At 40.7% G+C, this 24991-nt stretch overlaps 2 protein-coding genes across 3 annotated transcripts; both read right to left on the bottom strand.

The window, feature by feature from the left end:
* Positions 1-689: 689 nt before the first annotated feature.
* On the bottom strand, positions 690-11890 carry LOC311116331 (serine/threonine-protein phosphatase 4 regulatory subunit 3-A-like). 2 transcript variants are annotated; one of them, XM_084191424.1, is made up of 17 exons: positions 11817-11890; positions 11430-11577; positions 10443-10498; positions 10115-10213; positions 9011-9634; positions 5284-5361; positions 5062-5178; positions 4305-4421; positions 3919-4050; positions 3629-3731; positions 3238-3279; positions 2990-3148; positions 2561-2730; positions 2340-2479; positions 1924-2069; positions 1654-1763; positions 690-1482 (listed from the first exon to the last, which is right to left on the bottom strand). In XM_084191424.1, exons 2-17 carry the CDS (start codon positions 11569-11571, stop codon positions 1384-1386), a joined length of 2334 nt encoding a protein of 777 aa, XP_084047550.1. In that variant the 5' UTR covers positions 11572-11577; positions 11817-11890; the 3' UTR covers positions 690-1383. The 2 variants fall into 2 exon arrangements, with proteins under 2 accessions (XP_084047550.1, XP_084047551.1); XM_084191425.1 differs by having other exon boundaries at positions 1616-1763; positions 11430-11890.
* A 257-nt stretch (positions 11891-12147) lies between these two features.
* Positions 12148-22170, bottom strand: LOC311116330 (polyribonucleotide nucleotidyltransferase 1, mitochondrial-like). The gene is made up of 28 exons (XM_084191423.1): positions 21954-22170; positions 21584-21644; positions 21416-21490; positions 21037-21142; positions 20870-20919; positions 20695-20758; positions 20558-20605; positions 20355-20468; positions 20044-20230; positions 19903-19954; positions 19756-19813; positions 19265-19361; positions 19079-19181; positions 18845-18915; positions 18695-18731; positions 18518-18584; positions 18220-18309; positions 18023-18076; positions 17815-17924; positions 17609-17680; positions 17453-17516; positions 17261-17344; positions 17093-17176; positions 13332-13438; positions 13116-13171; positions 12884-12962; positions 12613-12660; positions 12148-12525 (listed from the first exon to the last, which is right to left on the bottom strand). Exons 1-28 carry the CDS (start codon positions 22070-22072, stop codon positions 12370-12372), a joined length of 2313 nt encoding a protein of 770 aa, XP_084047549.1. The 5' UTR covers positions 22073-22170; the 3' UTR covers positions 12148-12369.
* Positions 22171-24991: the final 2821 nt, after the last annotated feature.

Here is a 24991-nt window from a genome sequence, read left to right as displayed (position 1 = left end):
AGCTCTCTTGACAGCGAAGATAAATTAGAAGTTAATTTCCTGCAATTCTACACATTCTGCTACTTTAATTTCATGCAATTGTACTCCTTTTGCCATGGGGTGGAGAGAAATGTGCAGTGTTACAGCTAATTTCCTGCAAACATTTTGCCAAAGGGTGGAGACATGTTTGCAGTTTCTGATGATCAATGGGGGTCCCCGGTCGGTAATTCAACCATGATCACAAGTTTAGAGAGCTGGCTTAGACTAATTTACCAATCCCCCCCCCAAAAAATTTGCCAACATGGGATAATTGAATGACTGTCATAAGAGAAACTGCTGATGCACAACCAAATTTCAAAATTGCATATTCTAACGCCACAGTAAATTGAGACCCACACTGTTCCTTCAACAACAAAAATGGGGGGAGGGGGCAGTTGCCCATCCCTGGTCTATATAAATGGCAGTAGCTGGTCTAGCCACCACTACTGAAATATGCTCTGACCCACAGGAACTGTGCTAGCAACAAAATCAACTCAACCCATCAGGAGTACTGAACTGGATCACCAGTAGTATGCACCACTGAGAAGGGTTTGTGTTCTCTTAAAACAAGATACACATACCTGCTGGAAAATAGACAACCTCTGGTACCTCCGTTGAAAGGGAGCCACAGTGAGTCAAAGCCACTGAATACACAAACTTCAGACACTCAGTGGGCTGCAAAAATGACTTTACTGCAGTTTAATACATGTTATTTTAAAACCAGCATTGCAACTCTTGCTTTCTACAATGAATTGAATTAAAAGGGTGAACAGTGGTCCCACCAATTGTGCAGCAAAAAAAAAAAAAAACACTGGCAGGTATAGCTCTCCCCTTTTAAAATCACTTAAGGGGCAAATCATTAAAAATAACTATACAGTACTTTTAAACTCATGAATACAGGATTCCTGGCTAGTTGTGTGTGAGCCTCGGCAATGCAGCCCCAGCTTCAACGGTTCAGTCCTGCTCCTCAGAACTAAGCAACTTTTGTTTTCTGTAGGTTCTTTTTTTTTTTTTTTACCTACCCCCCTCTTTTTGCCTAGTTCCCTCCACCCAACCCAAAGGAACAGTTCTGTAGGGTCAGCCAATCAAGCTTCCATTACTAAGCGGCTAGTCCTGCTAGCCTGACTGGCTCTCCCATTAGCCCCTGCTCCCCCTTCTGTAGAGCGGCTGAGGTTTGGGTGAAGTGCTGCGTCCCTGCCGGAGCAACAGGGAAACCTTGGCACTGTTCAACCTCTCTGGTCCACAGGCCAGGTATGGGGACGTAGGAGCAGGGGGCAGGCTGGGAGGGTAGCAAGGTGGGAGTGGTCTCTGTCCAGTGGACTGTGACTGTGGCACAGCTGACCAAGACCTGACGACTTCACTGGCTTAGGAGCCCAGACGGGGCCGTTTCCGTGGCGACTGCTCTTCGTCTTCTTCCTCCTCGTCTTCATCGTCAGGGTAGTCTACAAGGCCGACCATCGCAGTCTGTCAACGAGAACATAGGTCACATTAGAACTCAAGTGACTCAACCCTGGGTTTGATAATTTTTACTACTGGGGTGGCAGGAAAATGGGGCTTTTTACTACAGATTGACAGGTAGAAAGAGGATATGGCTCACCTTGGCAATTAGAATGGCAGTTGACAGGGAAAGCTCACCTTGACTACCAGGGCGCCGGGTGGCGCGGCCGACTTGGCTGGAGAGCCGTTGGGACTGGCTGCGGCGGCGGGCGAGGCAGCTGGCTTGCCGTTGGCACCGTTGGCAGCCCCTGCAGAATGAGAAAAGGTCAACTTAAAGCTGCCAGTTGGGGTCTGCTTTGGGAAGTTCTCTTTGTTGTCACTCTCTTTAACTGCAAAGAGATGGGTGAACATACCAATCCACAAGCAGTGGGGTTCAACACATACACTTCGCAGAGTGGCGGCACTTACCTTTTTTTGCTTCCATATACTTTCCGTAGCTCTCTGGGAACTCTTCCTCTGGCCTGCTTTTCTCAACAGCCTCTCCTTCTTCATAATCATCATCATTGAACCACATTTCCTCATCCCCGTCCAGTGTTCGAGCATCCCTACGATATCTGCTTGGATACAGTTAAGACTACTTTTAACAGGCTTTATATAAATAACATGAAAAAAATGTATGTCACTTGACAATGCAACATTGGCTTTAAAAGCATTGCATGCAATAAACACTGCTTAAGTTACTTTGCTCAACACAAACAAACTACTATTAAATGATATGCTAAGTTATCCTCTTTGGCTGAACCAAACAAATCAACTAATCAAATGTTCCACTTTAACGCCATTCCAGTTGTCCATGTCTGTGAGGGAGATGACGGAACACTGACCTGTTGAGTCTCAGGGTCTGTCGATCCTTCTCCTGCTCATATCTGCCCTTCAGGCCCTTGAACGTCTGGACGTATTCAATGGATTCAAGAGCTGTGAAGTAGTTGTCTATGATGTGTGCTATGAGGGACTTGATATCCTCCTGTAGAGATAGATGTCATTAGGATGTGTGCATGTGGTAAAATGGTAACCAGACATGTTAAAAGGGTGAATATGAACTTACAACTTTAATGAACTCAAAGAGTTCGATGATGGCTGAGTTTAGGAGGTTGTATCTAGTTCCGTTGTCCAGCAGGGTGTTGATGACTGGCTCAAACAGGTTCCCTTTGATAATGTATCGGTTGTAGTACTCATCCTTCTGCCCGATTATCCTCCTCATGAAGCGCAGAGCACCTGTTAAAAGACAACCAGTACAATCAACACCTTGAAAAGAGGCTTTGAGTAAACTCCATACAGCAACTACTTACACCACAAGCAGTACATTTAGGTTGTGGATTTATCAATGGATTATACCCAGGAGCCAAGGGTCCAAAGGTCTGGGTTCTAGCTTGATGTGCTTCATTAATCAAATCATGAAAAAACAAATTCAACACTTGGTGCTCCCCATATTCTAGAACCCATGTCCCTCTGTAGTGTTTCCCCGGTGACTCACACAGAGCCAGGAAGGTGTGTTTAGAGTTCATTAGCACCAGGACTCGTCGCAGCAGGTCCTTGTTCATGATGTAGGTCTTTATGTGATATGTGTGGTGCTCAACACAGAATGTCAGCAGCTCCAGAATCAAAGCCAGGAGTTGAGCTGTCTGGAAATTATCTGGAAGACATAGAGGCATGCATTTACAATAGGGAGAGACACACTTAGTCAAATGAGAATTATGATTGTGATAATGTATGGTTAAATACCAGGGCACACTGGGTTGATCTTGGTGGACCCCTCTTGCAGATCTGAGAGATATAATAAAAGCAATGAATATCAGTCATGTAAATAGATCCAAACCAAGACTTCTTGGCCTGCCCACCAAAAAGCTATGCATATCAACACAGAGCTGGACCTAAACACACCAAATTCTACACAAGACCAGAGTCCATACACACAATGCATACATTATCAGTGCTATCCGGGATCCTTGGGACGTCCCTTCCCTAAACCATAACCCTTGCCATAACCATTTAAAAAGTCAACTTCAATGGGAGGTAGCGGACGTCCCATGGATCCCGGATAGCACAGACCATGCATACATCCATTTAGATCTATAATCACATGAGTTAAATACAAAAGGTCCCCCCTCCTCACCTTTAGACTTCTTCTCCTCTACAGTGTTGGCCAATAGAGGGGCTGTGAGGACCTGCATGCAGTACTTGTAGAAGAAGCTGAGAAACTCTGTCTTCTCCGTTTTCTAACGGGATTCAAAGTAAAAAATAGATTAGTAGACAGCAATGCTGTCATATTGCAGAGTTCATCTTTCATGTAATGAAAGTATCATACAACTCATGAGGTATAGCTAGCTGTTCTGTTTTCTTGTATAATAGTCATTACACCCAGTGTTATGACAGAAGAGTGTGTGTGTTTGGACATGGTCTTACATTGGTGGGGGTCAGCATGTTCTCTGGGTCAATCAGTGTTCGTAGGAGCCCCATCAGCTGCACAGCACCCCCCAACTCAGGGTCTGAGTCACAGATCATCTGCTTTATCACCACGTTTATCAGCAGCACGTCCTAATGAACAAGTAAGTAGCATCACGTACAGGAAACCTAGAACATCCTAGAGAATTCAGACACATCTAAATGCTCAGAAAGGGTATGCTTGGGTTAACAGTAAACACCTACTATAAGAAACAGTTCAATGTGCATTTTATAAATTAACATTTCACTGGTTAAATAATCATTTACATAATCACAGCTCCATTTGGCAGAGAAATTGGCCCACCAGTATCACATTTCATGTAAGCCTAGCTATATAACATACTTACATCATCAGTCTGCTGTGGCTCCTGCATAACAAACTCTCGGACCATGGAGGGGCTGAACTCCACCAGGTATGAGAATATGTCTGTGGCTGCAGCCCTCACCTGCAGGTCGTCCATGCCCTGTGGAGACGGTGAGACACACTAGTCACACACTGGATACACACAGTGAGCTCAAACGAATAGTGCATTCAGCTCCATCCACGTGTTTCTTTAGGGGCTCAGGAGCCTTAGTGCAATCTGGACTAACTGACTTTTTAGACCTTTTCAAGTTTAGGATTAAAGGGATACTTCAGGATTTAGGCAATGAAGCCCTTCATCTACATCCCCAATCAGATGCTCATGGATACAATTTGTTTGGTTTGCATTCAGTATGAAGGAAGTTAGGTAGTTTTGCGAGCCAATGCTAACTAGCTGTAGTGCAATGACTGGAAGTCTATGGTATCTACTAGCATGCTAGCAGTTGCCAACGCTAGTTAGCAATTGCGCTAACGCTATATAGCAACTTCCGTCAAACTGTATGGAAAGAGACAAATGGTATCCACAAATTAATCTGACACATGGTAAGTAGATAAAGTTATCTTTAAGAGACATACATTATACTTATTTTGACATGTGCTGACAAGATACAGCCGTTGAAGGTGAGATGGGATTTCACGTTCAAGGGATCGAGAGAATGTTGCCACACCAAACACATGACAAAATGTCTAGGATAAATATGCAAAAACAAGGCATTTAAAATGTACATAGTACACATTCATACCATGACTATTTCAAGAGCAGGAAGAATGCCTAGATTTGCCAGAGTCTTGAAGAAAGCATCTCTATTTTGCGGTTGCAAGGTTTGTGAAAAAGCACAAAATTCTTTGAAGAAGTTCACCTGTGAAGAGGAAGGAAAACAGGAGAGTACATCACTGAAACATTCATGGGATAAAAGCTTAGTATTTGTATGCTTTTAATAAAACGAGTTCGTCATTAAACTTACTAGTTCCCTCCTTTTACCGTCCTCTGTGGCTTCATCTGTTAGCTGTGCAAAGACTTCAGTTAGGAACTTCTCATCCTCCTGTAGTGCAAGGCAGGGATATAAAGTTAACATTCTCACTGCATCTCAGTTCTGTGGTCTGTAGAGGTTTTGTGAGGTGAGAGGTCATGTTGAAAAGCACTAGGACTGAACCCAAATACACATTTATTACAGGGGTCAATAGACAGGGCCAAGTCCCTCTTGAGCTTCTAAACGTGTATAATTATACTGCCAAGTGCCAACAAGGGAAGTTAAAAAAAACAAATCATGCCACAACCTTATCGTTGTTACCAACGTGAGATCCAAGACATACTTCAGGGCCTACTGGTAGGTTGGCTTCACATTAGATTCCCTGCTTAAATTGAAGATGACCCATCAACTACAAACCTGTTCACTAACATCAGAGCCAAAGACAAACAGTTTGATCTAGAACGAATCCTTAGAGAAGTAACAAGCATCGATTTACAATACTGAAGACAACAAAGTGGCATGAGTATTTTATCACATTTCATATGACATTCTATTTATGTAAAATAAAATACATTCAAATACATTCATAAGGTTAATCCATTCCAGGTTTTTTACAACAGCAGAATATCACATACATGTACGGATTACGATTTATCTTCAGATGGGGCAAACTGTTTCACAGGAAAATAAAAGCATGAATAGAGAAACTCAGTTACAACAACATTATGTATGAAAAATGTATGCACTCACTAACTGTAAGTCGCTCTGGATAAGAGCGTCTGCTAAATGACTAAAATATAAATGTACATTGACAATGGTGTGAAAGTGTGTGTTATATGTAGCCAGTTAAATTCAGTGCTTTATTTCCTTTGCTTCACACACTAAAATGTCACAACAACTGTTAAAACTGAACACCCGAGCTGAAGAGGCATTAGTTAAGATAACATTGCATAGGTACCAATTTCTTGTTAAATTGATCAACTTAAATTTCCCTGTATGTATTAAGGAACACCTAACTTTACAAGACTCGCACTACTCCTTTCAGCAACAGCAGCAATTACAAGGGTACATCATGAGGTTGGCGTAAGATCTTTCAGATACAAAGACCCAACTGATTGGAATAATTTACCTATAGAAAACAGGGCATTCAAATCACAGTGAATTTAAGAAAGCCCCTTTTCAAAATGTTAAGAACAAACTGTTTTTAACTAATAGAAACATCACCATGTGATATTTGTAAATATATATATATATATATATATATATATATATATATACATACACATACAGTGGGGGGGGGGGGGGGAAGTATTGTCAGCCACCAATTGTGCAAGTTCTCCCACTTAAAAAGATGAGAGAGGCCTGTAATTTTCATCATATGTACACGTCAGCTATGACAGACAAATTGAGATTTTTTTTTCCAGAAAATCACATTGTAGGATTTTTAATGAATTTATTTGCAAATTATGGTGGAAAATAAGTATTTGGTTACCTACAAACAAGCAAGATTTCTGGCTCTCACAGACCTATAACTTCTTCTTTAACTTCCTCCACTCGTTACCTGTATTAATGGCACCTGTTTGAACTTGTTATCAGTATAAAAGACACCTGTCCACAACCTCAAACAGTCACACTCCAAACTCCACTATGGCCAAGACCAAAGAGCTGTCAAAGGACACCAGAAACAAAATTGTAGACCTGCACCAGGCTGGGAAGACTGAATCTGCAATAGGTAAGCAGCTTGGTTTGAAGAAATCAACTGTGGGAGCAATTATTAGGAAATGGAAGACATACAAGACCACTGATAATCTCCCTCGATCTGGGGCTCCACGCAAGATCTCACCCCGTGGGGTCAAAATGATCACAAGAACGGTGAGCAAAAATCCCAGAACCACACGGGGGGACCTAGTGAATGACCTGCAGAGAGCTGGGACCAAAGTAACAAAGCCTACCATCAGTAACACACTACGCCACCAGGGACTCAAATCCTGCAATTCCAGACGTGTCCCCCTGCTTAAGCCAGTACATGTCCAGGCCCGTCTGAAGTTTGCTAGAGTGCATTTGGATGATCCAGAAGAGGATTGGGAGACAAAGAATGCTGAGTTGCATCCAAAGAACACCATACCTACTGTGAAGCATGGGGGTGGAAACATCATGCTTTGGGGCTGTTTTTCTGCAAAGGGACCAGGACGACTGATCCGTGTTAAGGAAAGAATGAATAGGGCCATGTATCGTGATATTTTGAGTGAAAACCTCCTTCCATCAGCAAGGGCATTGAAGATGAAACGTGGCTGGGTCTTTCAGCATGACAATGATCCCAAACACACCGCCCGGGCAACGAAGGAATGGCTTCGTAATAAGCATTTCAAGGTCCTGGAGTGGCCTTGCCAGTCTCCAGATCTCAACCCCATAGAAAATCTTTGGAGGGAGTTGAAAGTCCGTGTTGCCCAGCGACAGCCCCAAAACATCACTGCTCTAGAGGAGATCTGCATGGAGGAATGGGCCAAAATACCAGCAACAGTGTGTGAAAACCTTGTGAAGACTTACAAAAAACGTTTGACCAGTGTCATTGCCAACAAAGGGTATATAACAAAGTATTGAGAAACTTTTGTTATTGACCAAATACTTATTTTCCACCATAATTTGCAAATACATTCATTAAAAATCCTGCAATGTGATTTTCTGGATTTTCTTTCCTCATTTTGTCTGTCATAGTTGACGTGTACCTATGATGAAAATGACAGGCGTCTCTCGTCTTTTTAAGTGGGAGAACTTGCACAATTGGTGGCTGACTAAATACTTTTTTTCCCCACTGTATATATATTATAGGTACTTAATTTATTAGTTTTTAGTAGTTGTAGCAGTAATCTATTAGTTGTATTAGTTGTAGCAGTAGTATTATTAGTGGTAGCAGTAGTATTAGTAGTTGTATCAGTTGTATTAGTAGTTGTAGCAGTAGTTTAGTAGTTGTATTAGTAGTTGTAGCAGTAGTTTATTAAATTGTAGCAGTAGTTTATTAAATTGTATTAGTAGTAGTTGTAGCAGTAGTATTAGTAGTTGTAGCAGTAGTATTAGTAGTTGTAGCAGTAGTTTATTAGTTGTATTAGTAGTTGTAGCAGTAGTATTATTAGTTGTAGCAGTAATCTATTAGTTGTAGCAGTAGTTGTAGCAGTTGTATTAGTAGTTGTAGCAGTTGTATTAGTGGTTGTAGCAGTAGTTGTAGCAGTTGTATTAGTGGTTGTAGCAGTAGTTGTAGCAGTTGTATTAGTAGTTGTAGCAGTAGTTTATTAATTGTATTAGTAGTTGTAGCAGTAGTTTATTAATTGTATTAGTAGTTGTAGCAGTAGTTTATTAATTGTATTAGTAGTTGTAGCAGTAGTTTATTAATTGTATTAGTAGTTGTAGCAGTAGTTTATTAGTTGTAGGCCTATTAGTAGTTGTACAACAATGTTTATGCTGTTAGTGTACTTTTTAAATATTTGTATTATTATTTCATTGTTATTGTTAGACAGTTGCCATATTATTCTTGTTACTAAGTATTTTTTTTATTTTTTTTGGGACACTCAAAAACTAGATGTGTATCTCAAGAGATTTCATCCTGCAAAATGTCAAATAAATATATAAACAGATTGACTTACACTCCATTTGTAGTCAAGAATGGCAAACTCGAAGAGGAGAAGAAAAAAAAGCTGTTTGGCTCTGTTGGTTTGCAGTGACTCACCTGCAGCATGCTGACTATCTCCACCTTGTTGAAGAAAATGAAGGATGTGAGGGTGGAAAGGAAGTTCTCCTCGAAGACTGAAGGCGTGGGCAGGATGATGTCCTGGATGTACTGCACACGGTACGTCTGGTGGATCTTCTGCCGCAGCTCTGAGTCCGTGATGGGGATCACCTCCTTAAACTTGGCCGTCTTGGTGAGGAACTCGCGGTGCCTTTTGGGCTGCACTAGTGCCGGGTCGTACTCCAGGCAGCCCACCACGTCCATGATGCAGTCGTCCGAGAACATGACCTCGAATAGAGCCGCCTTGTTGAGAAAGAGGACGCCACGCACAATCTCATACAGATGATGTAGGCCCTCCCGGTTGTCCAGGTCTTCGCACACCTGGAAGAGCTGCAGCAGCTTCTTCATGTATCCTTCGCTCATAAGGGCCAGGGCCAACTTCTCCCGGCGGATGGGCGAGGACAGGACAGAAGTCACCAGGTCAGCGATCTCCTCCAGCCGGGCCAGCTCACAGGGAGGCAGCTCCACCAGGTGGCTGGTCTCTGGCATCTCCTCGAAGCGCTCCTCCTCGGACTCATCGATGGGGTCCTGGGTGATCTCCAGCGCAGGGTCTTTCCCCTGCACCTGGGGCAGAAATTAGACAGGCCACTGGTAAGAACAACAGAAGGTCTCTAGTCCCCCATTGCAAAGGACGAACTTCTATAACATGATATTCTATACTTAAAAATTATGAAATACTAATGGCTTAGTCTCATAAGGGCGTACAAAGAAAATGTATGTTTACCGGCACCTAAAAAAAGCAGCAGTGACCTACAATGCACATACATGGTTATTCATAGTTTTGGGGGCTGGAGATTCAAATAACAAGCAAATATGGTACAATCAATTGCTTCCTGACAATTTTCTTCTGCAAGGGCATGTTTTTTTTTTTTTTTTTTACTTGTGTGTACATGTGTCACCAACAGTTGTGACATGTTCTATACATGTAGTTCCTGCAGTTAAAAAGTGTGCTTTCTGGTGCCATAAAATGACTATAAATAGCAGTAATACACATAAACCTTACACTGACTTACACAACCATATAGAGTAAACACAGTACTATACCTGACAAATCTTTTCCCAGATTTCATCACAGCCAGCTTTTTCCTGAAAACTCAGAGCCAGATCATAGTTCTCTGCTTCAGACCACACGATCAGGGTGTCCTGAGCGGGGAAAGACAGTTCTCATGATCAAGTTCAGACAATTATTTTTCATAACTCGAGGTTTGTAATTATCAATTATTTGCTGAGTAAAATTAAACCGCAACTGTACACATTCACAATTCTTTAGATACATAGGCTACTTCTATAAATGGACCTGCCCCAGAGCAAATAAAACACTGAAGGTACACTGAAGATACACAGCAGACCTCGATAGAGGCAGAATACTCACTTGCTGTTTCTGATATGCAGTATTTGGGCTGATTTTAGACTCCAGAAGAAGTGAGCCTAAAAGACATGAGGGCATTCAGTTAGCTAACGACTACCATACTGAAATAATTATTTGCTGCCTAAATGTTCCCAACTATATAATAAACAACTTCATAATTCAGGAACATGGGTGTGAAATAATATGTTCGTCAAATAAGCCTTAATATCAACAACAAGATGGCTGTTGTAACTGACAATACTGCTGAAACCTGAACACTACACTTTTACTGACAAACTGTTCATGTAAACAAAGACAATTTATTATAAATTAGCTGACAATTTGTTATGGGCTGGCAAACAACTGTCCCTTTATTTACTACCGACTTAGCCAAGTGAGTTTACTAGTACCTAGTTAACGTTAAGATAGCAAGCTGTGCAACAGTTATTTGACCAGGTTGCTAGTTGGCTGGCTAGCTCGTTATCTAGCTAGTTGGATACACTACTTTTAATGTACCAATGTTCGTTAAAAATATAACTAGCTAACTAGTTAAATGTGTTATATAACGTTAAAAGTATTCAACGAAAAGAGGTTCACAAAGGAAGTCAGTTCAACCACATTGATCTTCCAAGCACTGGCTAGCTAACGTTAGGTTAGCGTTACATCGATAAATAAACAAATCAGTTATCTTAAAACACTATCACCACTAACGTTACAAGTAAACGTTAAACATTAGACAGCTAGCATTAGCAATATAGTGATTTAGCTAGCTACAGTAGTTGGCTAGATTAACTCATACACGTCGACATCAGCAGTTACGTGTTAGTAGCTAGCGAGCTAATAATTAGCCAACTCAACTAGCTAACTAGTTTGTTAGTTGGGTGACCGTTCGCTAGCTAGCGATGTGGAGTTTTTGAATTGGAGGCCTGTACTAGCTACCTAACTACGAACAAAACACAGGCAAGTGACGAGCCATCGTCTACTAATAAGATATGCTAGCTAGCAACTCACCGTCGGATTCCGCCCGAACTAATAATGATATTCCCTTCAGTCGTTCGACAAAGGTGGACGAGACATGTCCTGTGCCCCTGTCGTCCCACTGTCGGTCTTCATTCAGCGTGTATACTTTCACACGCCGCCGAGTATCCGACATGGTTACCTTGAGGAAAAGCTAACGCGTTAGCTAGCAAACACTAGTTCACCCTATCTTTAAAATAGTTGCCTAGCTATATTCTTATCCCCGAGCTTCAAACGTGTTTCTACCCGCATGTCCCAGACATACATCGGAGTATGATACACAATAATGTGCTAAAACGTAACGCTAATTAATGAACATATTATGCTGCTGATTATTTTTTCCCGCAGAAGGCAGGATATCTAGCGAACTGTAAAATTCACCGTTGAAAACAACTACGACGGCCCCTTCACTATCGTCCACAGACCGCCATCTTGTAATCCGTTATTTTTCTTCCACTACGTCAATCAAACGTTACCGCGGGGTCTCCTCTTAGGGGCTACGGAATCCAGTGTTATGTCGTTAATATCGAAACGTTTACAGCATTGGTGGGATACAGACCTGTTACAGTCTGTGCTTTTATTACAATATAGGGAAAATAATGCTGTTGATTTCAATTAAAACAGCTCTAAATATTGTAGCACTAACAATGAGTATGTAGAATATTGGAATATGGCATGAGTGGTCACAAGTTAAAGTCAATGTAAAACAATGAAATGTTTAGTTTACATATTTATTACACATTGTATAAAACAGATAAACTGACAGCAAAAAATGCTTCACCTAATAAAATGCCTGCCAAATTTGTTATTTGACAACTCAAACTGGTATGGCCACCAAGCTGATATCATTGCTGAAATCAGCAGAGAATGAGAGTACAGTAACCAGTGCTTGAAGGATTTGGGTGAGTAAATGACAAATGGTTGGTAGTGGGAGTCAAGAGGAGTTGCTGGTTGCTTGGCCATTCCCTGTGCCCATGGTGATGCTCTGTTTCTCACTCAGTGTCTTAACAACTGTTGCTGCTGGAGATTGTAACACCTTCCTCGAAAGCCTCATTCTTCCATCTGTTGGGTCTCGCCCAAAGTATTTAACCTGTTGGCAGCATTCCATCAGAGAAAGACTATCAGTCAAGAAGTCAAGCGAATTAAGAACTAAAGGTCAGAAGAATGCAATACATACCTGAATCTGCTGTCCAACCTCTAATCCAAGAGCACTTGGGTGTTTTATCTGGACAAATTCAGTGTGTACAATTATTTCACTCTGCCAACAATTTTAGCTGAAACATTTGTTATTAATGGATTATTTTTTATCCCATATACAACTTCTCATGTAAATAAACAGAAAACAAGGCAACACATGCAGCCTTTTCCAAACTGGTAACATCTGTAAAACATAATATATGTTGAAGTTCCTGTAATCCCTGCATGGTATTCTGGGACTAGACTCTTACCCGTTTGTGGTCCAGCTGAGAGTTATGGAGCAGAACAGCACTCATGTTGGGATACAGCTTCACCATGACACCAATGTCCCTGTGAAGGAAGGGAGACAGAAGTGCAGCAAGTCATGAAGCTACCCGTTTAGCAATCCAATGTTCAATCAATGGAACACAATGTTTAAAAACCAGACTGTAGCTGCATCACATTAGATGAAACAGCAGCCTCCAATAATGCAGCAGTGTGTACCTTATCTCCATGATGGTGGCAGTGTAAACAGCACCAAACTCCAGCTGCTGCTCTTGCTGCAAGGCAAAACAGACATCCTCAGATTCATATCATTACTGATGTGGGTAAGAATTGCCTTTTTGGAGGATATAGTACAATGATGTTTAATGAGTAAATAAAAATGAGGAATTGTAAGAAATTAGGCAATACAGTGGAATTAGACTAGGTTGGACTCACGTCATCCTTGCAGATTTCTGTGATGAACTCCTGTGCTTCATTCATGGCACCAGGAGTAGGTGCAAACACAGAGAAGGTCTCCTCGTCCACCTGGCTTATCGTCACACCTATCCAATGACACAAAACAACCACACACAACAACCTGTAATTTCCCAATACACCAGGTATCATCAACTAGATTCAGCCACAGGCAGATTCTTTCTTGAGCGGATGGTCAGGGGGCCGGAACATAATTACAAATAATTAGTAAATTGACCGCAAGAATTCCAAACAGACATAACATTTGACTAAAACATAATAATTTCAAACCTTGCTTACATTTGTATACGATCGCATATATACATAAATAAAACACTTTCCGAATGAGAGAGCTATATATACAGTACCAGTCAAAAGTTTGGACACACCTACTCATTCAAGGATTTGTCTTTATTTTTACTATTTTCTACATTGTAGAATAATAGTGAAGACATCAAGACTATGAAATAACATATATAAAAAAAAAGTGTTAAACAAATCAAAATATATATTATATTTGAGATTCTTCAAATAGCCACCCTTTGGCCTTGATGACAGCTTTGCACACTCTTGGCATTCTCTCAACCAGCTTCACCTGGAAAGGCCAGGTCATCTGATGCAGCACTCCATCACGCTCCTTCTTGGTCAAATAGATCTTACACAGCCTGGAGGTGTGTTGGGTCATTGTCCTGTTGAAAAACAAAATGATAGTCCCACTAAGCCCAAAACAGATGGGATGGCGTATCGCTGCAGAATGCTGTGGTAGCCATGCTGGTTAAGTGTGCCTTGAATTCTAAATAAATCACAGACAGTGTCACCAGCAAAGCACCCCCACACCATAACACCTCCTCCTCCATGCTTTACGGTGGGAACTACACATGCGGAGATAATCCATTCACCCACACCGCGTCTCACAAAGACACGGCGGTTGTAACCAAAAATCTCAAATTTGGACTCCAGACCAAAGGACACATTTCCACTGTTCTAATGTCCATTACTCGTGTTTCTTGGCCCAAGCAGGTCTCTTCTTATTGGTGTCCTTTAGTAGTGGTTTCTTTGCAGCAATTCGACCATGAAGGCCTGAGTCACACAGTCCCCTCTGAACAGTTGATGTTCAGATGTGTCTGTGTCTGAAGCATTTATTTGGGCTGCAATGTCTGAGGCTGGTAACTCTAATGAACATCCTCTGCAGCAGAGGTAACTCTGGGTCTTCAATTCCTGTGGCGGTCCTCATGAGAGCCAGATTCATCATAGCGCTTGATGTTTTTTGCGACTGCACTTGAAGAAACTTTCAAAGTTATTGACATTTTCCGTATTGACTGACCTTCATGTCTTAAAGTAATGATGGACTGTCGTTTCGCTTTGCTTATTTGAGCTGTTCTTGCCATAATATGGACTTGGTCTTTTACCAAATAGGGCCATCTTCTGTATACCAACCCTACCTTGTCACAACACAACTGATTGGCTCAAACGCATTAAGGAAAGAAATTCCACAAATTAACTTTTAAGAAGGCACACCTGTTAATTTAAATGCATTCCAAGTGACTACCTCATGAAACTGGTTGAGAGAATGCTAAATGTGCAAAGCTGTCATCAAAGGGTGACTATTTGAAGATTCTCAAATATAAAATATATTTAGATTTGTTTAACACTTTTTTGGTTACTACATGATTCCATATGTTTTTCATTTTTGATATCTTCACTATTATTCTACAATGTAAAAAATAAAGAAAAACCCTTGAATGAGTAGGTGTCCAAACTTTCAACTGGTAGTGTGTGTGTGTGTGTGTGTGTGTGTGTGTGTGTATATATATATGTATATATATATATATATATATATATATATATATATATATATATATATATATATATATATATATATATATATATATATATATATATATACACACACACATATACACACACACACACATATACATATACACACACACACACACAGTTGAAGTCGGAAGTTTACATACACTTAGGTTGGAGTCATTAAAACTTGTTTTTCAACCACTCCACACATTTCTTGTTAACAAACTATAGTTTTGGCAAGTCGGTTAGGACATCTACTTTGTGCATGACAGAAGTAATTTTTCCAACAATTGTTTACAGACAGATTATTTCACTTATAATTAACTGTATCACAATTCCAGTGGGTCAGAAGTTTACATACATTAAGTTGACTGTGCCTTTAAACAGCTTGGAACATTCCAGAAAATGATGTCATGGCTTTAGAAGCTTCTGATAGGCTAATTGACATCATTTGAGTCAAATGGAGGAGTACATGTGGATGTATTTGAAGGCCTACCTTCAAACTCAGTGCCTCTTTGCTTGACATCATGGGAAAATCAAAAAGAAATCAGCCAAGACCTCAGAAAAAAAATGGTAGACCTCCACAAGTCTGGTTCATCCTTGGGAGCAATTTCCAAACGACTGAAGGTACCACATTCATCTGTACAAACAATAGTATGCAAGTATAAACACCATGGGACCACGCAGCCGTCATACCGCTCAGGAAGGAGACGCATTCTGTCTCCTAGAGACTAACGTACTTTGGTGCGAAAAGTGCATATCAATCCCAGAACAACAGCAAAGGACCTTGTGAAGATGCTGGAGGAAACCGGTACAAAAGTATCTATATCCACAGTAAAACGAGTCTGATACCGACATAACCTGAAAGGCCGCTCAGCAAGGAAGAAGCCACTGCTCCAAAACCGCCATAAAAAAGCCAGACTACGGTTTGCAACTGCACACGGGGACAAAGATCATACTTTTTGGAGAAATGTCCTCTGGTCTGATGAAACAAAAATAGAACCGTTTGGCCATAATGACCATCGTTATGTTTGGAGGAAAAAGGGGGCGGCTTGCAAGCCGAAGAACACCATCCCAACCGTGAAGCATGGGGGTGGCAGCATCATGCTGTGGGGGTGCTTTGCTGCAGGAGGGACTGGTGCACTTCACAAAATAGATGGCATCCTGAGGAAGGACATTTATGTGGATATATTGAAGCAACATCTCAAGACCTCAGTCAGGAAGTTAAAGCTTGGTCGCAAATGGATCTTCCAAATGGACAATGACCCCAAGCATACTTCCAAAGTTGTGGCAAAATGGCTTAAGGAAAACAAAGTCAAGGTATTGGAGTGGCCATCACAAAGCCCGGACCTCAATCCTATAGAAAATGTGTGGGCAGAACTGAAAAAGCGTGTGCGAGCAAGGAGGCCTACTCAGTTATACCAGCTGTGTCAGGAGGAATGAGCCAAAATTCACCCAACTTATTGTGGGAAGCTTGTGGAAGGCTACCCGAAACGTTTGACCTAAGTTAAACAAGTTAAAGGCAATGCTACCAAATACTAATTGAGTGTATGTAAACTTCTGACCCACTGGGAATGTGATTAAAAAAATAAAAGCTGAAATAAATCATTCTCTACTATTATTCTGACATTTCACATTCCTTAAAATAAAAGTGGTGATCCTAACTGACCTAAGACAGGGAATTCTTACTAGGATGAAATGTCAGGAATTGTGAAAAACTGAGTTTAAATGTATTTGGCTAAGGTGTATGTATACTTCCGACTTCAACTGTATAAATGGAAAGTATTCAGACCCCTTGTGTGGGAATACTTCGGAACAGATTCCTCCTCCCAACCCTGCCATACACTATGCACCGATGAAGAGAGATCATGTGTTGGGGTAGACACAAATGAAGTAATAATGTTTTTTAAATATTAAAATGTTACCTGTTTGAGCTTGTAGTCTGCGGAGGTTATAGCCCCCTGGCCCAACAAAGCGTGCTCGTCTGGACACTGGGACTCTGACCTTTTCTACAACAGACAGGAAACATTCCTTAAACGCAAAATACATAAATAATGGAAATCAAAAAGGAATAGCAACCAAGAGAGTCTTACCGACAACCGGGCCATTCTCCTTTCTGTTAGCCCTGGGCTTGGCAATAGTATTGTTCATGATGCCCAAAATCTCCCTCTTGGCAACTGTAAGGATATGAGAATGACATGAGGATTGGTGACTTCGATATTTATCTCTCTAGAGAATGAATAGATAGCTACATAGCTATTTATGGGGCATGTCTTTCATGTCACCTGTGGCTTGCTGAATAGCCTCCATTACAAGTTTCAGAGGTAAGCCTGGAATCTTCACATCAGCCTAGAAGGAGGAGGCATACATTATAGCAAAAATAACTACAGTCAACAAAATACGACAGCAGAGAGAAACCAATGGATGTTCAGCTACAGTACCTGTAAGGCATTGATACCCTTATTTGTTCCTGCCAGTTTGAAGTCCATGTCTCCTAGGTAATCCTCGATTCCCTGTTGTGACAGAAAACACAAATAAAACAGTTCTACAGACAGGGGATCTCATGATTATAGTACACATGTGATATTCCATAGAAAATGTAGTTAGCTTTAGGATTGGTGAGAGAAATACTAGTAATATTGGGTACCAGAATATCAGTCAGTATTCGGTAGTCCTGGATTTCTGATGGCTTCTCTGGGTTTGCCTTGGATATGAGTCCAATAGCAACACCTGCCACAGCTGATGTAATAGGCACACCTGGAACACAAACGTATTACATTTCACTGCAAATGGAAGGATCATCAACAAAAATGTAAAATGACATGTTTATTTTCCACTTCAAAAGCATGAAGTACCAGCGTCCATTAAAGCCAGACTGCCTCCACATGCTGACGCCATCGACGAGGACCCTGAGAGAACGAGTGTGTGAGAGAAAGAAAGAGCCGAGGCTCATCATACAGTCAATGAAATGACTAAGATTTGGCAACTAAGCTTATAATAAGAAATGGTCTTAAAATGTAGAAGCAAAATGGAAGTCATCCACAGAACTCACCATTAGACTCCAAAACCTCTGAGGTGACTCTAATAGTGAAGGGAAAGTCTTTTGGGATGACAGGTCTCAAAGACTTCTCTGCCAGTGCCCCTGTCAACATAGAGAAAGAGAATATTATTTAAATAGTCACATGAACTTAGGCATGCCACCCACACACTACCCATGGGCATCTTTTAATCCATACCAACATACTAACCATGACCAAGCTCTCTTCTGTTCATCTTTTAATCCATACCAACATACTAACCATGACCAAGCTCTCTTCTGTTCATCTTTTAATCCATACCAACATACTAACCATGACCAAGCTCTCTTCTGTTCATTCCACTCATCTTTCCAATCTCATTGGTTGCGTAAGGCGGAAACTGAAACAGAAAAAGATCATTTCAGCCCATGCAGATGTTTTGTTGTGCAATACCAAACTAATAAGCAAATCCTACTGGAATCCTGCTTATTTGTATAATGTCATACTCACCTCATAGTGAAGCATGAAATTCTTGTCTTTGACTCCACTGTTAAAAGGAGAGCAACTTGTTTCAGCTAACCTATATATGCACACATTACATTTAACACTTGCTTGAAACTTGCATTCAAGAGCACTGTAATTAATTATGTATAAGTTTACCTTAATGCTGTAGTAATGATGTCTGTTTTAATACTGGACTCCAAGGAGTCAAATGTTACAGAGCACAGAACCTAGAGAGAAAAGGCTTTATTAACTAGGCTAAAGATACAATGAAAAACAACCCAAAACAAATCAGACTCCGCAAATACATTTCTCCTCTCTTCAACTTTCCAATGTCCCCAAAATGAATAGCACGCCTACTCTGAGCCCTTCTTTATAACGCCAGATCCCTACCTGTGTCTGTCCCCTCTGGAAAAGTGCAGACCCATGAAGGGGCTTAAAGATGTCAGCCTCACAGGAAATATTTCTCAATGAAGTCAGGTTTCTTCCATCACACCTTTAAAACAAGGTAAACAAGGAAATGATTAATGACATTAATGACAATTTGCTAAATACTACTGAGACATGCATTCTTTTTACCTCCTATATTCATTCAAAACCAGATTGCGGAAGACCTCTTTGGACACCGTGTTGAAGGACTCCATCACCTCATAAGGTTCTGCTTGAGGATATTTCTCTACAGAATACAGACATACTGTATGTAGGCGGTTAGACAGTAAAATGACCACACACAAGACCTTGAATGTTGCAAAAATCTTATAGCATAACATTTATTTGGTACAGATGTAGGGTCTTAATTATGTCACCCTGTTGCAGGAGAAGTTTCCTGCAATTCAGGAAAAGTAAAATGTAGTGTATTTGAGGTTTAAAAATGGTTCTGAAGTTTGTAATTTCCACTTTGAAATTCGGACTTCATTTTCCCTTACGAAAAATGTATCAACCCCTACAAAAATGCCCATTAATTATAATTCCACATAATTCACATTTCCTGTTGCTGCAGGATTCTTTTCCTGCTGTAGCAAACAGGCTCAAATTAAGGTCCTACATCTGTATATAGCAATGATACATACCTTTTATTTGTTCCTCTGTTTCTAGCCGCACTTTGTTAATGGCGTCATCTCTGGAAATCTGAAAGAACACAATAAGTTACTGATTTTATTGAATGAAAAAGTACCACCAAAACACAATAGCTAAAACACACAGACATAAATACTTACCTTGTCATGAGTGAAGTCTGTGAAAACAGCATAGACCTTTTCAGAGGCCAACCTGAAAGCAAAACAGTGTGCTGTCATGTAACCATTAAAAAAAACTTAAGAGATTGGAGAAATATCAAGTCAGAAAGAAATGTGTCTTACTGTCGTGTGTGCTCAATCATTTCCTTGGGCGCAGAAAATATTTTGGGAGGGGTGCGCTTGGTCACTTTTGCTTCTCTGGCCATCTGCTGAATAGCCAATATGATCTGCTGTGTGTGCTTCACGCCAACCTTGACTGCATGACAGAAGTCCTGCTGCAACACATTCTCAGCAGATGCCTCGATCATCACTAAGACAAAACAAAAGATGTTTATACCTAGACTGAATATGGCATAGCCACACACTAACATTTTAATATAGATATTGAGGTAGAGAAAAAGGGATGTGTGATATAGCTGGATTACAGTACTAACCCACTTGGCTGAGAGGTGCTCCAGCCACTATCAGGTTGATAGTGCTGGAAGCCATTTCCTTTCGTGTTGGGTTCACCAAGAACTCTCCATCCACCAGGCCAATGCGCACTGCACCTAAACATCCACAAAACACAGACCATATGGTTAAAGCCACATACAGGCAAATAAAAACAAAAGGACACAGGTCTGTATGAGATACTAACCAATGGGCCCATTCCAGGGAATGTCAGAAAGGGTAAGAGCAGCAGAGGCTGTAGGGAAGAGAAATAGTTCACGTTATCACTCGATGTCAAACAAAGGTCATGTGAATGTTTCTACAAGGAAATCAATCTCTCCTCACCTCCATTAATGGCCAGTACATCTGGATCATTAACACCATCAACTGCCAACAGGTTACACAGGACCTGAAAATATACACCGCAGGACTACAATCAAGAGCACAGTTGTAATAACAGTGTAAACATATCGGTAATGACCATACATAAGTACAACATTAACTACAAATACTGACTCACCTGAGTGTCATAGAAATAACCAGCAGGAAAAAGGGGTCTGATTGCCCTGTCTGAGGTCAGACAACAAAAAAGAGATACAGTTAAAAGTCTGCTAATGGTATTTGCACTAAATCTAATATAGGACTGGAGTAAGAGTTATGGCATAGGAGTTAGAATCATCTTCTCACCTATTAGCCTACTAGTCAGAATCTCATTTTCAGTGGTGCCCAACTCCCGCCGCAGGTGGTTAGTGGGGATTCTACCAGCAGCAGCTGCTTTCTGTCTGTAGTCCACCTGTCAATCAAAAACACACTGTTCTAGCCAAAGGACCTGAATCACTCCAAGGGACCTAAGACCACTATGTAACAGCCTACTACACTAAAGAGATTATCACAATGTATGCACTAACTGTAAGTCGCTCTGGATAAGAGCGTCTGCTAAATGACTAAAATGTAAATGTAAAATGTAATCACACATAATGAACCGTCCCACATGGAAGACTAAAAGCAGCTTTTAAATATGTTTGAAGGGCATTGAAAAATATTATATGACCCCACTTTAACTTACCACTAGTGGCATAAATTGGGAGAGGGACGGTTTCGTTTTGCTGACAGCTGTCACCATCACTGTTGTATCCCCAAGCTGGAAAAAGAGGTGGAATGCATCCGAGTAACTGGTCTGAGCATCTTGTGCATATTCACTTACAAACTCTCAAAAAATTATTACGATTTATACCTGCACAACAGCCGACCCATCTGCAAATCTGGCAAGTTTCCCTGTTGAGATCTCAAGTTTTCTTCAAAAGAGGGGAAATAAGAACACATTTGAGGTTAGAGTGAATTGATGGGAGTCAATCAACCATTAATCACTGCAACGCAGATTTAGGAGGACTCGGACAAATATTCTATGAATATTCCTTCTTATAAATATATTTGACTCAAACTATGACAATATGAAATCAACAAGCACACCCCTGCATTGAATAATGAACTTGAAACCTTCGCCCACAGGCTTGACTGGCTGTCACTGTGTAACGTTATGTTATCAGCTAGCTATGAAACTAGCTAACTAGCTAGCTAGCTAGCTAAATCAGACGTCAACTTACTTCTCACCCAAGTTCACACCCACTTTTCGTGTCGTTCCATGGCTGTTCCAGACACTTTGGTGGCACAACCGCACATTTAGTCTGGCCAGCGAGGGCCCAAGCCTCAGTAAATGTATCATATTCAAGTACAAGCTAACATTAGATATATATTTTTAATTGAACAGGTATCCTTTACACAATTTTGATGCGCATGTGGGCTGCCATGACAGTTCATCACATGCACGGAAGTACGTCATTAATAAATAGTGGCCTGTGATTGGACCAAAAAGGTTCCACCTTCTGTGATTGGATATTATTTGTGCATCTCCAAAACAAGGCGTTCCAACGCAGCACTTTACAGCTCCAACCCATTTAAGCCTTGTTCACACTGCAGGCCTTAATAATCAAATCCGTTTAGGAATACTGACTGTTCAAACAGCAAGTTACAAGTGACCAAATCGGATTTGTGTGTGTTCAGATGTAGTAATTTGCTGACATGGCTACACTAGTTGTCATGGTAATGTCGGATGTGTGTGTGCAGTAGGCTGTTTAGTGCTAGTGCTTCTCACTCAGAAGTTGTTGTGTAGCAAGCTTAGGTGACCACAATACCTGCCATGGAAGTCTCCCAGTTGCTTTGAAGGTTCGATACCTTTTTGGCTTGCCACAGCAGTCAACTAGCTAGCTAGGTAACTTTTTAGCTTACTAGCACATTCACTCATTTGTTTGTAATTAAACATTAAACAACCTAGTTAGCTACCACATGTTCTTGTCAAACTGTCAACAGAGTAGCTAGCAAGCAACAAGATATGCCAAATAACAGTCTAAAAACCATTTGAGGGCAATATTATCAGATTTGGCCATTCAGACACAAGTCCCATGGCCTGGAATCAGATTTGTATCTGATTTAAAACCACCCACGAAGATGGCTTGAAATATATGATTCCATGATTTAAGGTTGTTCAGAATGGAGGAAAAATATATTCAAATCGGATATGCAAAAGAACAGGATTTGCGTCACATCAAATTGCCAGTGTGAACAATTCCTGTTGAAATTACATACAGTATATGTCAAATTTACTAAATGCCAAACGTCTTTTTTCTCAAGAAACTATGATGGAAGGGTGATGTTTGAATTTAGTTTTGCTTACTTTCCTAATGTGACTTATCCAGAGCGACTTACAGTTAGTGAATGCATACATTTTCATACTGGCCCCCCGTAGGAAACGAACCCACAACCCTGGCGTTGCAAGCGCCATGCTCTACCAACTGAGCTACAGGGGACTATCCCACACAATGACCATAACCATCAACATCAAGTAAATTAATCTAGCATAAACCACGTTTCCATCCAACCATTTCATGTTGATTAATTAATTATCTGACGCATGAAAAAAGTCATGACCGGGCTGATGGAAACATGAAATGCCGGTACAATTTTATAAATGCCGACAGATAATTTGTTCTTTCGACATGGTGGGATCTTTTTGTGTCGGTAAAATTAATTATGCGAGAAATGGTGGGTGGAAACGCCCTTATGCGCAAATATTGATATAATAACCAACATATCATGGACACTCTTACTGACAGTTGTGGCTGCTTCGCGTGATGTATTGTTGTCTCTACCTTCTTGCCTTTGTGCTGTTGTCTGTGCCCAATAATGTTTGTACCATGTTTTGTGCTGCTATCATGTTGTGTTGCTGCCATGTTGTTGTCATGTGGTGTTGCTACCATGCTGTGTTGTCATATGTTGCTGCAATACGATGTTGTTTGTCTTAGGTCTCTAAGTGTTGTGGTGTCTCTCTTGTCGTGATGTGTGTTTTGTCCAATATTTGTATTTGTAATCCCAGGCCGTCATTGTAAATAAGAATTTGTTCTTAGCTGACTTGCCTAGTTAAATAAAGGTTAAATAAAATAACATAAAATACAAAAATATCGAAGTAAACTTGGAGTCACGAGATGATATGTTGTGTGGTCCTCCCACTAAGACTCTGGAAAGCATGCAGTTTATTAGGCTACAGAATAAATAACATAATGAATTTCACAGGCTGGTGAATGTGCAAGGTGATGAGCTTGATGCTCCTTTCCAATAAATATCGAAGGTGTTATTCTGGTGACATGATGATCGATGATTGACTGCCATTTGACCAATACAAATAATATCGCTCTTAATCCTACACGCACTGTATCTGCGAGCTGTTGGCTATAGCGCGTGTGGGCTCAGAGTGGGCTCATTGGCTATATTGCGCAACAGTTTTTGTGACAAACCGATCAGTAGAGTTGAAAATGGGATAGAAACCCATTTAACAAAAAAATGTAATTCGGTCCATGGGAATTGAACGGTACAATTATTTTGTATGTGCACTGCGTCATCACGCACAGCGCTTTTATCCGCAAAAAAAAAAAGTCTCCTGGTGGGAAAATGCGCATATTGTTTTATGCAGATTGTAGCGTATTCACATGAAAATCCGTCACAAATTGGATGGAAACCTAGCTATTGATAGATAGATAGTACCTTTTTCATTGGGATTGTTGAGTGGTACATTGCCTACATTACTTTAAACAATCTCTGGTACAGTGCTGTTTAGAAATGTGAACACAAGAGGGCGCTCTGTCCTCACAATTAACATGATACACACGGGTCATGTCCCAATGATCTCTTCTTCCTCCCAAAGTGTGCACTCCCCTTCACTGGTTTGAACGAAAATGACTGGTATAAGAAATATTGTGGAAACTCCCACTAGCCCATGCCTCCACCAATCCAATGCTTTTACATTTTTGGGAAGTAGTTAACGAGTGCACACTGCAGAAGAAATTAGATATTATTGGGAAGCACATAGGGATAATGAAGTATGATAAACCAGAAATCTGTGGTTGTACAATGTGAGGCTTGCTAGCCATGCTGTAACTGTACTGTTTCAGCCTACATCACAATGTGAGGATATGTTGAAGGACTTGTAAGATAAGAATATGCTTTTTTGGTCAACACAGTACTATCAGCTTCCTCATCATGAAATAATGGTCATCCCTTACACTGTATATTTACCTGCTTTATAGTCAGT

This window comes from Coregonus lavaretus (genome assembly GCF_964263955.1).
Source record: "Coregonus lavaretus genome assembly, contig: HAP1_SCAFFOLD_7197, whole genome shotgun sequence".
NCBI classification, from domain to species: Eukaryota; Metazoa; Chordata; class Actinopteri; order Salmoniformes; family Salmonidae; genus Coregonus; species Coregonus lavaretus.
This window is presented reverse-complemented; position numbering and strand designations above follow the sequence as displayed.

Excerpts from the sequence above, each read along its gene's own strand:
- LOC311116331 (XM_084191424.1), bottom strand. The coding sequence starts at position 11,571 with ATGTCGGATACTCGGCGGCGTGTGAAAGTATACACGCTGAATGAAGAC. Across the intron at positions 10,499-11,429 it reads AGTTCGGGCGGAATCCGACG|GCTCACTTCTTCTGGAGTCT; the intron begins GTGAGTTGCTAG and ends CATGTCTTTTAG. Across the intron at positions 1,483-1,653 it reads CCGGCGCCCTGGTAGTCAAG|ACTGCGATGGTCGGCCTTGT; the intron begins GTGAGCTTTCCC and ends TCTCGTTGACAG.
- LOC311116330 (XM_084191423.1), bottom strand. The coding sequence starts at position 22,072 with ATGATACATTTACTGAGGCTTGGGCCCTCGCTGGCCAGACTAAATGTG. Across the intron at positions 17,345-17,452 it reads GGCTATTCAGCAAGCCACAG|TTGCCAAGAGGGAGATTTTG; the intron begins GTGACATGAAAG and ends ATATCCTTACAG. Across the intron at positions 17,177-17,260 it reads GGAGAATGGCCCGGTTGTCG|AAAAGGTCAGAGTCCCAGTG; the intron begins GTAAGACTCTCT and ends TGTCTGTTGTAG.